This window comes from Phaethon lepturus, unplaced genomic scaffold, assembly GCF_000687285.1.
Source record: "Phaethon lepturus isolate BGI_N335 unplaced genomic scaffold, ASM68728v1 scaffold13593, whole genome shotgun sequence".
NCBI lineage: Eukaryota > Metazoa > Chordata > Aves > Phaethontiformes > Phaethontidae > Phaethon > Phaethon lepturus.
Window position 1 is genome coordinate 6646 of NW_010529805.1, and position 15119 is coordinate 21764.

The 15119-nt window shown below is 37.7% G+C and overlaps 1 protein-coding gene across 1 annotated transcript in view; it reads right to left on the bottom strand.

The window, feature by feature from the left end:
- Positions 1 to 356: 356 nt before the first annotated feature.
- SERPINI1 (serpin peptidase inhibitor, clade I (neuroserpin), member 1) overlaps positions 357 to 15119 on the bottom strand; it is a 24264-nt gene continuing 9501 nt past the window's right edge. Inside the window, exons 5-8 of the mRNA XM_010284056.1 lie at positions 10082 to 10179; positions 3831 to 3917; positions 2463 to 2552; positions 357 to 655 (exon numbers count right to left, since the gene is read on the bottom strand). Coding sequence (XP_010282358.1) covers positions 579 to 655; positions 2463 to 2552; positions 3831 to 3917; positions 10082 to 10179 — 352 coding nt within the window. The 3' untranslated portion in view covers positions 357 to 578. The remainder of the gene's footprint in view (positions 656 to 2462; positions 2553 to 3830; positions 3918 to 10081; positions 10180 to 15119) is intronic.

Here is a 15119-nt window from a genome sequence, read left to right on the forward strand (position 1 = left end):
TGCAGGGGCATTCATAAAAGCAACATTTTAGAATCACATGTGGGAGAATTCACACAAAGTCTACCACAATTATCTTACAGAATAAAATTCACTAGGCTTAATTTGTTCCATTAACTTTGATGAGACAGCGTATCACAGTCTGTTTACTACTTTTACAGGAACAGGAAGAGATCACATTTTCCAGATGTACTTCTTCAACTCTACAAATTATCATCAAGGTTTGCCATTTGCATTATTCAGAGCTGCACACATTCCGCTCCTGTCTCATTGATCAACTCAGTCTTTGTACTGTAAAAAAAATTAGGAATAATGGATTTGCAGTGTTTTGCTTTACCATTTACTAGAACAAGAAACAGTTGTTGACATGTACATAATTTTATTTTAAGGACACGGCAATCACGATGACAGAAACAGAACCATTAGTTTAATACTGTAAGCTTTCCTCTGGAAACTGAGTTGCACACAGTTAGATCTGAAAGCATTTTAAACAATATCTTGGGGGGAAAACACAGCAAACCTTAAATATATTAGCCTCAAACTTTATGTGCTTATCTCCTCTTTTTGGTAGCTTGTGGCAGTTAAAGCTCTTCAAAGTCATGGCCACTTGTATTCATTGCTTCAGGGTGCATTATCCTTCCCATGAATAACACAGTACCTGTGGAGAAAGTGGGAAGGGAGGAAGGGAAGGAAAGATGTCAGAACCAAGAGGAAAAGCTGACATTTTAAGATGACAAATACTGATAGTAAGTTCTAGAACATGTGGTGCACAATTTTTATAGGAACGTACGTCTCAGAGAACTTGGTAGCCATGAAAGGCAATGGACCAACAGCCCTAGAGAAAAGGACCTCTTTGTATTCAGAACTGACACAGTACAGACAAGAACAGTGAAAACTTCTGCATTTCAGTATCCCTCTGCTTATTCTAAAGGCTTGATTGAACACCCACAAGAAATCAACACAAAGCTTCACTTTCATTTCAGCAGTTCTGACGAAGGCCCATGGAGTATTGCCACTGATGTCAAGTGCTTATGACACAGTACTGGTTTCTAGGCTGGGGGTCTCCAAAGGCAGCAGCTAACCTTAACTCAAGTGTGAACACGTAATCAGAGTAACCTTCACGATCACTTCTAACCCTCACATGCCTGAGCTGCTAGACAGCGTTCCTCATAGAATCAGACGTGAGCCCCAGAAGCTCCACACCAATCAGTTAACGATTATTTTGAGTTCACAGGTTTACTCCAGATTTGAGCATGCAACCCACCACAAAGAATTCTCTATATACTGTTCCTGTACACTATTTAATCACCGTTTACATCTTTCCTGTTTTATACATTTCTGTCTAACCTGTTTAAACACAGTAATCAATCATGAGCACTTGGGGTATTTTTGAGAAGAAGGGTAACCATGACAGATTTTTTTCAGAAGGTTTCTACCCTTAGATTTCTAGATTAGTAACAAGCTGTCAGGCTTTAACTATAGTTGTTGGCAATCTGTCCTTCTACGTGCAACAAGGCCCATGCAACATTACAAGCTGCCTCAAAACTACCAAGCCCTACTCTGTTCTGATTTAAAATTTTCTTTTTGGGGAGTTTTTGTATATTGAGTAGGGAAAAGGGCATATATCCTCCTCCAGATACATTTTTTCCCAATTATATGTCTACAACAGCAAGGATACTCAACTCTGTTTTGGTCAAAAAACCCCCAAACCCTAAGAGTTGGTATTGTGCCTTGCACCCAAGTGACCCTATCTAGCTAGACTGTAAGCATTACTGCAATCTAAACGGTTTATTCACCATTGATACTACAATGGGGAACTCAAATCAGAAAAAAACCCGTCAAACTGAACCTACCAGAGTTTGCTTGTAGAACATGTAAGATATCACAACACACAGACCCATATGGGTGTAGGTGCATAGTAATGTTTTGTCATCCAGTCACATCCACACCATTAAGACAAATTACAAATATGAAATTAAGGAATTACTTAGTGATTGCCCATTTTGCTACTGAGTGTTGTTCTCATGCCTGGCCTGCCACAGAACACTTCAAGAGCACAACAGAATTATTCAGAGCTGTAATATCTGTCCATTATGCAAATCATTTGATACCGGGAACATATCTCACCGGTCCGACTACAGCCAAGCTCTTACGGAATGCAATGATTATGGATATTCAGGGTAGTAACGCTGTGTTCTCTGAAGAAAAATGCTGAATTTTTCTTTCCTGGGGTTTTTAATCACATAATTGTGAATATTTTTCAGGATTAGGTCAGATTTTGGTGTCTTACTTGGAGCAACATTAATGGCACATAGAAAAGGTGAGCCTTTCAATATTAGATATTTTAAGACAAATTAAGGAAAATTCATAATACAAGACCAGTTCATTGATCAAAATATGCAATTTTCTTTTACATAGTTGATGATGTACTGTGAAAAATGTGGAAGAGTCCGCAATATTCTCACCTGTTCTTCTGTTTCTGACCAAAAAGAAAAAGGGATGGTCAACTATAACTTGGGGATACAGCACTGCCATTCTGCTAATGGCAATCATTCCTACAGAAAAAAGAACATAGGCAACATGTTAAATATCACTGCAGATTCTCCTGCTCTTCATGAGATACGCTTGTGAAGCTCATGAGCAGACACTGAAATCCCACACTCTCAGCACTAAGCGTCACCAAGAAATAGCATGAAAAATCAAACTGAGAATAACTGCAGAGTAACTGCATGCCTCTTTATGCTTTAAGAAGGATTAACAATGGAGAGTGGCACAATTTCCCAGGCTTATTGAGCAGCTTATAAATTTTAAGATCCAGAACCTTAAGAGGAGTTATGACTCCTGCTCACTTGTAGAAAGAAAATGCATTACGTTAGACAGCACTGCTGACCTGTTTTAAACAGCTCCAAGCCAGCAGTTGATAAAAGGTAGCCCTTAATAACTATGGAATATGCAACAACTAAATGAGCTGATCTTGCAGCTTTTAGCTTGAGTCTTTAAATAATGCAAAGGTTGAAAGTAAAATTAACTGGGAATCAGGCAGAATTTGTCTCTTTGTTATTTTTATTTGGAGATGCATGGATTTCTCCAGGACATTATTATTATTATCCAGTGTTTCATTTACTTTTATATTTTCACTGCACTATGAACAAAGACTCATGCATGCCAGTAATCTCTGTCCATATCAATGCTACAATTCAACCCAGCTACTGATATTCATGACTAGGGAAGTCTATTCTTCCTTTCCTGAAAGACTGGTACAAGTAGAGGCAATTAGAAATCATCTAATGATACATATCAGCAACTAATGTAACTTATTTTCAGGAAAAGTAGGTGATAACCAAGAAAACCAACCACCTGGCCTCCTAGCATTAATGTGGCCAGCCATGTTTTCGCATTTAGCACTCCCCATCTTGCATGTCTGCATACAAGCTTATTAAAATGCAATTGCAACAGCTCTCAGTTCCTTCTAACTGTTTGGATCAAATGCCTTTGACCATCTCAATTAGCAGATCAAAAATTATGAATGTTTAAGTTCCATAAAGAAAATACAAATTGCAGTCTATACCCCTCCTGACAATCCGAAGCAAAGTAATGGAGAGGAGGTTTTCCACAGGATGCTGAAAATGCTTTGTGAAACACACCATGTTAAAAACGTGCTAACACTCTTAATTTCCAGAATTCTTTTCTGAAAAGCAGTATACTTGCTACGCTGTGTCTTCATGTTACGTGCTATTTAGATATTTGCTGGCTGTACAGTAAGTCAGTTTTAAAAAATTAACTAACACAGAATAACCAGACATTTGATTTAGTTCTGCTTTTCAGTCAGGTACCTGAGGCAGCAGCAGCTTCTGATCCTTCCTCATTAACTTCTAGAAATGCCTTGTGAAATGCCTTTGCAAGGTAGAGTTCTTTGTTATCTGGAGAGGAAAAGGAAATATATTTCAAGTGGATCAACAGTAAGATTGAAGTATTAAAAAAAAAAAACAAACAAACCCAAAACCAAAAAAAACACACACTGCCAAAAGCCCCAACACCATTACCCACCTTCTATACAAAGTAGGAAAGAAGCTTTGTGCTTCGGAGTTGCATTAAAATACCTTCTGCTAATACCTTTAACAGCGCCATTTACCTCGCTTAAATTTGTAGTGCTCTCCTACGCTATGGATATTAAAATACCTTGGCACCACCTAGAGCACCAGTGTACCAGACAGAGTAGAAGACAATCCTTGAGCACAAGATTTTATAATGCAACCATTGGGAAAAAGGATTATGACATTACATGGCAAATCTTTACACATAGAGATTTTATTTCTGCATTAGAAATTATTCTGCATTGCATTATTCTGCAATCCAGACTTCCTCCAGGAAAATTAGGTATTTTCTTCTTGTCATTATATTTAAAAGAAGCTAAAGATAAATATTCTGGAACCACGGAACTAGGTTTTTTTTTTTCAATCTTGTTTATTTCCATCCTTCTTTGTCAGTATTTTCATTTCGGTCCAAGCCTACTCCTGCTTAAGTCAGTGGATGTATCACTACTTTTCTTCTGTGACTGCATGATCAGACCTATTGGAATACTCGGCATCCTGCAGGAAGCAAGACATGTAACACCATTTTATCTGTTTGACTAAGTTTCACCAGAAAGACAAAACAAGTATTACACATACATTTATTGTACCTGCATAAAATCCACCCTAATGCCAGAGAACAACTGACAGTTAGGAAAGGAGCAAAAGCTTTCCCAACAGGGTGATATACAACCATGAAAATCTCATCTAACCACCCCAGCGAGACAGCTATACCATTTTGCATTTCTGATCCCTCACAAAATGTTCAACACCAAAACTCTAGCTGAAGGCTGACTAAGGAGGCAAAGCTTGGGACTATTCATCTAATTGTTACCCATTTATTTTGGCGCTCACAATGACAGCTACTAGTTCTAATACATGAGCAAGCTAAAACCACAAGAGACAGCAGTTTAAAATGTCTCTCCCCAGCAGATCTCATTACTGCTACATACACTCAGAACTGAAGTAACCCTCCTAATTCAGCTGTTTAACTTAAATCACACCAACAAAAGCCCCAAATTCATTCCCTTTGGGATTTTGTGTAGTAAAACATATACTAGATTGCTAAATATTGTACTAGTTCTAGGCTTCAGTTCCAAGCCTTCAGTCAGCTATCTTGAAAGCTAGGATAAAGTTTCCACCGTGTTACTTTAAAACATGGGACACGCAGCATCTACTTATCTTGAACACAAAGTCCAATTCTCACAGCTTTTGTCTCCTGAACTGTCAACAGAAAGGCCACCTGAAATAGTGTGGTTGCATTCCAACACTAACAAAACTTTTAAGCCTCAAGCATTCCTTGTAAAAAATAAATCACAAGCTAACTAAATACTACAATCAAGTGTTAAATGGTCATCCCCTCAAGCTGCCGTTATGGACCCGCTAAGTCTCAAGTTTTCAAAAAATGCTTCAGAACAAACACTGGATGTGCAAGAACATTTACATAGGTGATAATGGACAGATACCCACGGCAAGAAGGGTGACAGATCCATGCACATCAGTAAGTCCCGTTGTGCATGTCTGGCGTTACGTGTGTGCTGCCGTTGTACACGTCAGTTAACAGGATTCTCGGCATGTTTATTGGCCAGTTCTGCAAATCCTACCTCCCAGGCAGCTGCACTTCGCTATCTAGCTTGAGACCATTTCAAAGCTCTATCGAGCATTTGAGCCGTACAACACGCACCAAAACAGTGACTTTTCAGCCTTTACAGAAAAAAGCTTGTTTGGAGTTCCTCATCTTAAACCCAAATTTTTTTTATGTTTAATAACAGACAAAGAAATGTCCACTTAGCCTAATCACCTATTTCGATCACGGGGTTTTTTTATTACAGCACTTAAGCCTGCTCCTGTGACCTGTAATATTCAGAACAATACTCTGTATTTTCATCCTGAATGCTTTATTTTGCATAGTGTGGTGGTGCTTATGATACTCCGAGGTGTATTTCTGATCAGAGCACTTCGCACATTAGAAGATAGGATCTATAAGCTTATGAGATGGAGGCCAAATTCAGACAGCATAAACGTTGCTAACGTTTCCCATCAGGTATACCAGTAGGCCTACTTGTAAATAATACTCAGCATCCGAGTATTAAAATAACCCAACAATATTTTGTTCAGTTGACAGGAATACAAGAAATGCCGCTGCAGATGAGACCAGTACGTCAAATTACTCCGGCACACTGCTCTAGCTATAGTATTACTGTTGCTTCAGAACAAGATGCAAAATGAAAACAGATTAAAATGACACCACAACTTGGAAAAGAAGAAGATCCTCTCACCCAACATGTGCCTGATACCCTAAACCAAGTTTCTAATCCACAGACTATACAGAATGCCTTTATTCAATGTAGTATAGCTTGCTTTGATTGCTCTGAAGCAATTTTTTTTTTAATCTTACCAATCTCATGACCTCAAGGAATAGCCAGCGAAGATCTCTGTGGTTAAGTTTTCCATAAGGTAAGTGCTTTCTATTTGGTTTCAGTTTGTTGCTTTTCACTTCACTGGATATCTTTGTCTTTGGATAGTGGAAAGAGCAATTCCACATCCCAATTTAATTCCTCTAGACTCTTTCTACTTTCTCTTTATATCGCCACTATCACATCCCTCTCATTCATCTCTCCCTGAAGTGAACGAATCTATTTTCATATGGAAGCATAATGTTGTCACTGAGTGTTCAGGCAGTCTTCTCTTTGTTCTGTTTTGTGGTTGTCAAATCACTGACTGCAATACTTCAGTATCATACACCTCTTGCCGTTATTGTACGTCTTTCCTTTATGTCTGTCCTTGTGGATAAGGTGGGCCTTCCCTGAGTATCACGTCATTTTTTCTAGTGACTTCTTTGAATCTGGGTTTTTCATAAGAAACCACCATGACTTGATTGCTAGTATCTCAGAAAAGTCTCATGGAGATTTGGTATCAAAATTTAAACTTTCTACAGGACCCTAGCCTAGATACCCATTAACGTGTGGGAGTAATCTGAAGCTTACTTCTAATGTACACGACTCAGTTAGCTTCACGCTTCGTTTGTCGTTACACTCCATATGCTTGCAGACTCCTACTCATAGCTGCCAACCGGTTGCTCTGCAAGTCTCATTTTAAAAAAGCACGCAGGTTTACTGGCTTTTCTAGCATAGGTTGTCCCAGAAAAATTATACCTACCTCAGTCAAGACTTCAAAGAGCTATTTACCAGACTGATGCTCTTCTGACTACTTTATATTGGGAAAGTCATTAAGATCACTTTACTACTCACTGAAATGTAGGTCACCTTCTGGTTAAAAGCAGTTGCCATTTAAGGCATTATGCAGCAATAAGAAATATTATAATCATTTCAAAGAGAAAGGGAATTTTAGTATCGAAATTAGTTTGAGGGTAAGTCCAGGGTGGTGTTCAAATACTCAAGTAGCAAGTTTATGTGCTGTGTAAATTATAAAATCTCAAATACCAGAAGTTGTTTCAAGATTATTTTGAACACCTGATGGAATTGGAGATGCAAGTAAAACCTATCAAAGTCTTTTGCTGAAAGTGAGAGTCAGAATACACGCAACTAGACAGCCAAATAGCAGTGTCATTCTACTCACCTGTGTTAATTGCCAAAGAACTTAACTTCCACAAGAACAGAACATGTAAAGTGTGCACCTGGATTAGTACTTTCTCTTTGGTTGCTCGCAATCCAGACATCCCCGAAAGTGAAGCTGACTCGTCTACTGCCATTTTTCAGATTGAGTGCAAGAAGCAAAAAATTCTAAATATTGAAAAATAAGTCTGTAATCCTGCAATTTGATTTCTATCTACTAAGCCCACATAGAATTTCACTGAACTCAACAATCTGTGCCTGGATCTGATTACAGGATTAGGGCTGTTGTTGAAATTGCAGAATGCTTTCCTTGACAATAATCCAAAGGCAAGAGAAACAGGAGAGGGGGAGAAGAGTATTTTTAAATCTAACAGAAATTCTCAAAAATCTCCTTTGATTTCTTTTATGATTTGTATCTTCCTAAATTAAAAGCATCCAGACAAACATTTTGTTGAAATATCTGCATTTAAGGTTTCTTGAAGTGCCAAATTTTCCAGAGGGCTGACACTGAGATGCATGTGAACTTCCGGCTTCAACTTCCCTGTTACATCTTCTTCAGGTATTTGCAGAAGCAAGCTTTCAACATTTTTCTTCACCATCTTTTTTCCCTTCCTCCTCCCTCCCCATTTTACATTGTGAAAATGATATGAAACATAATTTTTAATGTATTTTAATTACCTAAAATTTCATCTCCATAGCATCAACAGTGGGGTTTTCATTAAAGACATTACTTCAAAAACATTTTCGTATTCTTAATTTATGAATGACCTTTCATTACCTGGCGGCAGATGCTCTTTTAAGTGAAAAGCAAGAATGTTACAGTAAAAGTCATGCATTCTCATCTATTCTCTCTATACACTGTTCTACATTACTTAATAAACAAGTTAATCTTTAAATGGCAGAGGAGTTAATTCAGTCATGCAAAACATGGTAATTTGATTTTTTACAGTACAATTGTCAAAAATATAAAACTTTAAACAAGTCATTAGTCACATGGATTAAAGCACAAGCAAGTTCCAATCTTCCTGCTAACCTCTTGACTACAGAATTAGTCCCAGATTTATAAGTGAATTTTACATGAAATGAAGTAAGAACCAAGTACTGCCTTCGTGGTTCAATCTCCCCTGTGTATTTTCCATTCTCCTTCGTACTTCTCCTCAAGTAAATACTTTTCTATATGTAGATCAGAAGTTATTGGAGAGCTTACTTTTCTTTGGGGCGGCAGAGAAATTGAAGGTGTCTTTCTTCAGAAAAATGGTATTTTTTAAAAGAAGGATTTTTCATTTATGCAAATTCTTTTCACATTAACTAACTCTAGCTTTTCCCACAATTTCACTGCAAAAGTGAAAGTGGAAAAACAGTGAGATAAGCTACATGATACACTGTAAACAATACTTCAAACTTGGAAAAAGTGAAAAGGATATGAAAATCATAAACATTTCTGCTGTAAATTTTAGAGGAAGGTTCATCTTCGTTACCACTATTTTGAATAAGCCACACAAGTTTGGCTTCCAGAGACAGACAATTAAGAATAGTTATTTCCCATCAGCTAAGGATCGCTGCTTATTAGGCAGTAAACCATAGAGCAGAACCACACACAGGGAGCGGTATATAAGCATGAACTACAAGAACAATGACAGCAATCTCACACTGGCACATGCTTCTAGATTGAGAACAACTGGGTTTGCCAAAATTCAGACCTTGCTAAATACACTGCTTGCGTGCCTGGCTTCTTTTGTTACACAAAAATGAAACAACCGCTCAGGCAAAGATGACTCAGCTACCTTTTGTGCCACTTCAATACCTTTTAGAAGGTATTAAAAGCATAAATATCTCATTTCAACCTGAATTCTCTAAGCCTATTGGATATTTCAACTTCTGAAAAGAAAGCGTTGACAACAATTTGAAATAGGCAAGCAGCGTATGTGACTAAATTGCTTTTATCTCAGAACTCTTTCTTTCCTGTGCTGCTTCTATACAGCAGGTATCTGGGGAGATGACTAATTGTACAACAGCTTAATGCTCTTAATCATGTCAACAAATATCCTCTGGAGATAAAAGATAACCTCATATTGTGCAGATGCCATTTGCCATCAAGGTACTGAAGCCATATATTGCTCTAATGTGGATTTGCCTCTTGCATAGTATCACACTTTGTCTACATTTCTGATGAGCTCCAATTCTGAAATACTCCGAGTGAACTTTCCCAGGTCAAAACCTCCCCACCCCATATATACCCCTCTGATGGATTTCTCCACTGCCCCAACTGCTCCTACAGTGAGCATACCCTTATATTATGCAAAAATCCCAAAGGATCAAAAATTTTCTAGGTTTGGATTTTTTTTTCCCATAAAACCACTCTGAAATGCTTGTTGGTTATCTTTAGGTGACTTTACTACTTCCTAATATACTTTGAGAGTCAACACAAGAACCTCTTACCAGACATCGCAGTGAGGTCAGCATTACTGCCAAACAGCTCCGTAATTCCGAGACCTCTCCAGACATCTTTCAGATCAATTTCCTGCTCTACTGTGAATCTGGAGAACATAACAGAAAATTACAGAAAGCCCAGAAAGGAAGCAGTACTCATTTTTATTAGACATTTAAAATTTCTAGGTAATGACAATTGAAACACCGAGGTAAATAATGGAAAGTCAGAGATTCGGCACTAGTAGTACAGCACAGTGACACCTTCTACAAAATTACAAACAAATTAGTTTACTTTCACAAGTGGATTTTTTTTTTTCCTAATGCAGAAGCAGTCAAATATATGCTAATGGAATGTACAATCCCTGACCATAAAAACTCAGTGCAAAATTATGTAGTAGCTAAGGTAAATGCTTGCTTTCTTATACAAAAGGTTTGCTATAAAAACTGGATTTAATTGTACACATACTGGAATAGAATATCAAATAAGGCAAAGGACAGCACAAACTTCATAGACAGCTCTTGGCAAAGAATGAGTAGGAAAGTAAGAAAGATACTCCATTTTTATTTAGACAATATAAGCAAAGGCCAGCAGTTATGAACACGAATATAAGGCATTTCTGACTTAGCTTCTAATTACTCTGGTGGCAAAATTTTAATTGGGTTTTGATTGTGAGTAAAGAACAGGGAAAACAAACAGTTGTTAGCACAAATGAGTATGTGAGTGAGTATAACCTGGCAGGATTTCAGGGTTAGTTTGCAAAGCCATGTTCTATGCCATGTTACTATGCTGGAAGGACAAATTGAGATTAATCCTGACCGCAAGGTTTTGGTCAAAAGCTTGTTCCATTTACGAAGACTTCTTTTCAAACATTCTGAAAGTTATGCCTGGTGTCAGTAAGACAAAAAGACTCAAATCCTTTATGTATGGTCAGAAACAGACTGGACAGCTGGGGAAACGAAGAACTATGTTCAGAATGATAAGAAGAATGCCAGCCCCAACCAGAAAATGCCAGACGTCTACAGACAAACACAAAAGACTAATTATAAATGCTTCTTATGGGTGAGTTATGGGTTCTCTGTAGAATGACCAAACAAATTGTTAGTGATGTAAATTATGCTGACAGTGACCGGTTATAACTGTACAACACAAAATATATAGTCCGTAAGGTGGTGTTACAGTTTCTCCAGCAAGCCCTTCAGCCAAGAACAACTCTACAATTACACTGCAGTCCTTAGTGAAGAGTCTTACCTGTGCTAGAACCAAATAAAGTAAAATGTGCTTTTGTGCAATTTCTCATAATAATTGTTTTTCAGGACTACCTCGACTACATGGAGGAACATGTTCTTTTTGAGAAGAAATTATAGGCCAGGACTCTAAGTAGAGAACTGCTGACGAAGAGCTGAGATGTATGATAACTCGGCATGTACAAGCCTTGGCAGCTTGAAAAAAGAATAATCTGGATATCAAAAGACAAATGGATAAGAGTCAAGTGGATCTTCCTCACTTACAACATTTACACAGAATGAGAAATCCAATACACAATCTACATTAATAATGAACTTAGAAATGCCATAAGAAGCCAAAAATCTACGATGGAATAGATATTAGTCATTACCCAGGGAAGAATTTTATGCAAGTTAAAATAAGATATGAAGATAGTTCATGATCGATAAATTACTGGTGGCACCGCAAGTCCAGATGAATTCCAGGATACGCCTGGAATAAAAACACAAGAACCGATTCCTGTGATTTTATTGTTTTAGCAGTTCTCAAAAGAATCAGAAGAGACTAACAAATATTTATGTACTGGAGGAAGCTTATGGTCTCCTAGCATACCCTGCATCAGTCGGTGTGGCAGCATTTAAGAAAAAAAAAAAAAAGATGGCATTATCTTAATGAATGAGATGTAGGTACACAGATGATATGACCTGAAAACGGCAGCCAACAAGGATCGTAGGAAATGGAAATATGTCCTGTTAGCTTTCGTCTTCAAGAGGAATCACCACTCATGTTCCTCCTAGAAAGCTGTGGACACACACTGGTCAAAAACTACAAGCAGGGAGCTCACAAGACCTCCTGCACAATTTTAGCTTTATTCTAAGTGACAAATCAGCAAGCTGCTCGTTCATTCAAACTTCCCACTGGCTTACAGGCTCCAAAACAAGAGGCTGGTTTTATTCTCACTACACACTTGTAATGTAAGTCCAGATCTATTTCAGGGACTTCAGTAAAAACCTTAAGAAAGATAAATTAAGACTTGGTTCCTGATGCCAGAGTTAATGAGAGTTAAACAGTACAGAGGTTCTGTCTGTGCACACTGAGGAAATCCAGAAATATTTCCTTCTATATTACAACTATAACATTTTGAAAAACACGTCCAACTTTACTTACCTCACAAACATGCACAAAAGGCAACTTAATATTAAAATGCATTTTATAAAAAATTCACAATGGTGTATTTTTCCCTTTTTTGCCTTTTATTTCACCACAATTAGTATTAAATTAAATATCAAGCTTTCAAGATAATTTAGCTATTAAGTAGCAATGTCAAACTAGTAAAGAATATCAGGATAGGACACTAGCAAGAGAAGTCTGCATGAAAAGCAGAATTTGACATCACAAATAAGAAAAATAAGTGCAAAAAAGCATTTTTTCCAACTGCAGAGAATCACTATAAGATATAAATGGAAATCAGGTGGGTTTAATTCTCTGGACCATTAGACAGAAAAGACACTTATCTGCCAAGCAATGGATTATGACCCAGAAAGAAAGCATGTTCAGGATGCAAAAGCATCTTTTGTCAAGGAAGAGGTTTGGGAGATGTTTTTAAAAAGAAAAAAGAAAGAAAAAAACAACCTGTGAAGCCCCAGCTGAATATGCGTCTGAAAAAAGAAAATGCAAACAAGTCGAGTCGTTATATTGCTAAAGAACACCTACACGAACAATAGTTGCAGCCCCGTAATTCCTGGACAGAGGCTATCCCCTGACTGGAAAGGCAAATACCAAAAAGGTGGATGAGTGAAGGTCTCTAAAATATCTGTAAGAGTTCCTGCTTTTTATGACAAATAAAGTAGACAGAAAATATCACATCAGCTCTATAAATACCAATCTACCCCTTCACAAAAATAAAACTAATTACTTCCTTTCTCCCCTTTTAGTTTTATCATCTGGTAAAAACCCACTCTAAACCACTATTCAAAATAGCATCTCCCCTCCTTCCTCACGTGCTCTGAAAAGCAGTGAGAGTTACAGATAAGCTGTTATTCATGACATTTCAAATATTTTAGCTGACATCAAAACTAGCCTCTTTCAAAAAGTAACAGGTCTGCTTTACACTTTTAAATACAATTTCAGGCTATGCAAACTGATGTAAACATTCAGTATGAGTTATCCTCCAGTCATATTTGGATTTCTTTGCGTTCCTTATAGACAGTGATGTAGGTATTCCAAATCAAAGCTGACAACCTCAAACACAGAAGAGACATTCAATCTCATTTCCCAAGCCAGGCATTTGCTGTACCTCCGGACTTCGGAAATGCTGAGGTATATATACCAGATAATACCAGCCCTAACACGCGGTTATTTGCAGTGCTTGTCACATATTATAAACCAGATGATCATATTTTTTAACGCAATCTTTTAGGTGCTTCTGATCCTAGAAATACTATGAAAAATCAGTTTCAATACTTCAGTATCCAAAGTGATGGAATAGTTGCAACTGGGAGCATTAAAAACCACAAAGGGAAGCCTGAGAAAGCTCAGACACTGAAGAAAAGGTGAGGTATTTTCACCATAGGACCAGAACAGAAACAGAAAGACTGGTCTGTTGAGTGAAGAGGAGAGCTTCTGTACTTAAGCAGTTCTAGAAGGTTCACCACCACACATGTGCATGGATACATGCTTCTACAGACCTCCTTAGAAAGTGCTGAACAGAAAGATATTAATAAGGGATAGTGACTCTGTCCACCAGCTGTGAGCCACAGTCAAGGAGACGTGAAAATGGGAGTTAGCTCTAAATTTATTTTTACAACGTTCATTTGTAAAGACTCTACTTCCTACATGTAAAACGCAATCCAAGTAACTGAACAAAAATACTTCCCTTGATTTCCACCATCTTTGGATCTCTCCCATATGAAATGAAGAACAGAATGGGATGCTCAGGAATCAGAATGAGACCGAGAAACCAACAAACAGTTCATGGGAGAGTTTAGAAGAGATGGATGATATTTTCATGAAATTTAAAACTTATACACAAGCATTAGATTCCAACGACACATTTATATCATCAACAGTCTCCTTAGTTACATATCTGAAGCGTTAGGTTTTGTACAGAGCATTAACTTTAACATGCCATGTCAGGCCATCTTCTATTTACAGACTTTTAAGACAGAAAAAAAGGTGACTTCACCTTGTATAATGCTGTGCAACCCTTTTGAAATGCTGATCTTCCGTGAAGTCCTTAGACGCTCAGGATCCACAGAATGAAGAAGGATTAGGGTACACTTTCTAGTTATATAACAGAAGTGAACTAGAGCCTAGAGTGATTTATCCCAAAGCAAAACTTTCTAAAAATTTCAAAAATTACTAAGAGATCTGAATGAGCAAAAGCAAGAAATTCCATGTTTGCAGATTGGCTTTAATACATTACATTCTGCAGAACAAAAAGCAAACAAAGGAAAGGCTCTACTGCTTGAAATCAACCATATTCTTGCTTGGAGGACAGGCCCTCAGGATCTGAATCACTATTTTAACCTGGCAAGCAGCCTATAATACAAAGCTGCCAGCTGATATCCATTCCAACATTTCAGCTGGACTTTCAGCTGGATTGTCCTGAAGTGCTAGAACTAGCCTGCATGATTTAATAGCTTGAAAACAAAAAAGCAAGCAACAAGAAAAACCCCACTAACAGCAAAACCAAACAACAAACCCATACAGCTGCTCTGACTAGACGAAGCAAGGCAGGTTATGGTTCTTCCTCTGGCAAGGTCCTTCTATCCAGGGCTACAAATGGGCTGCAGAAGTTGGCTAAGGGTGTATTTCAGCAGG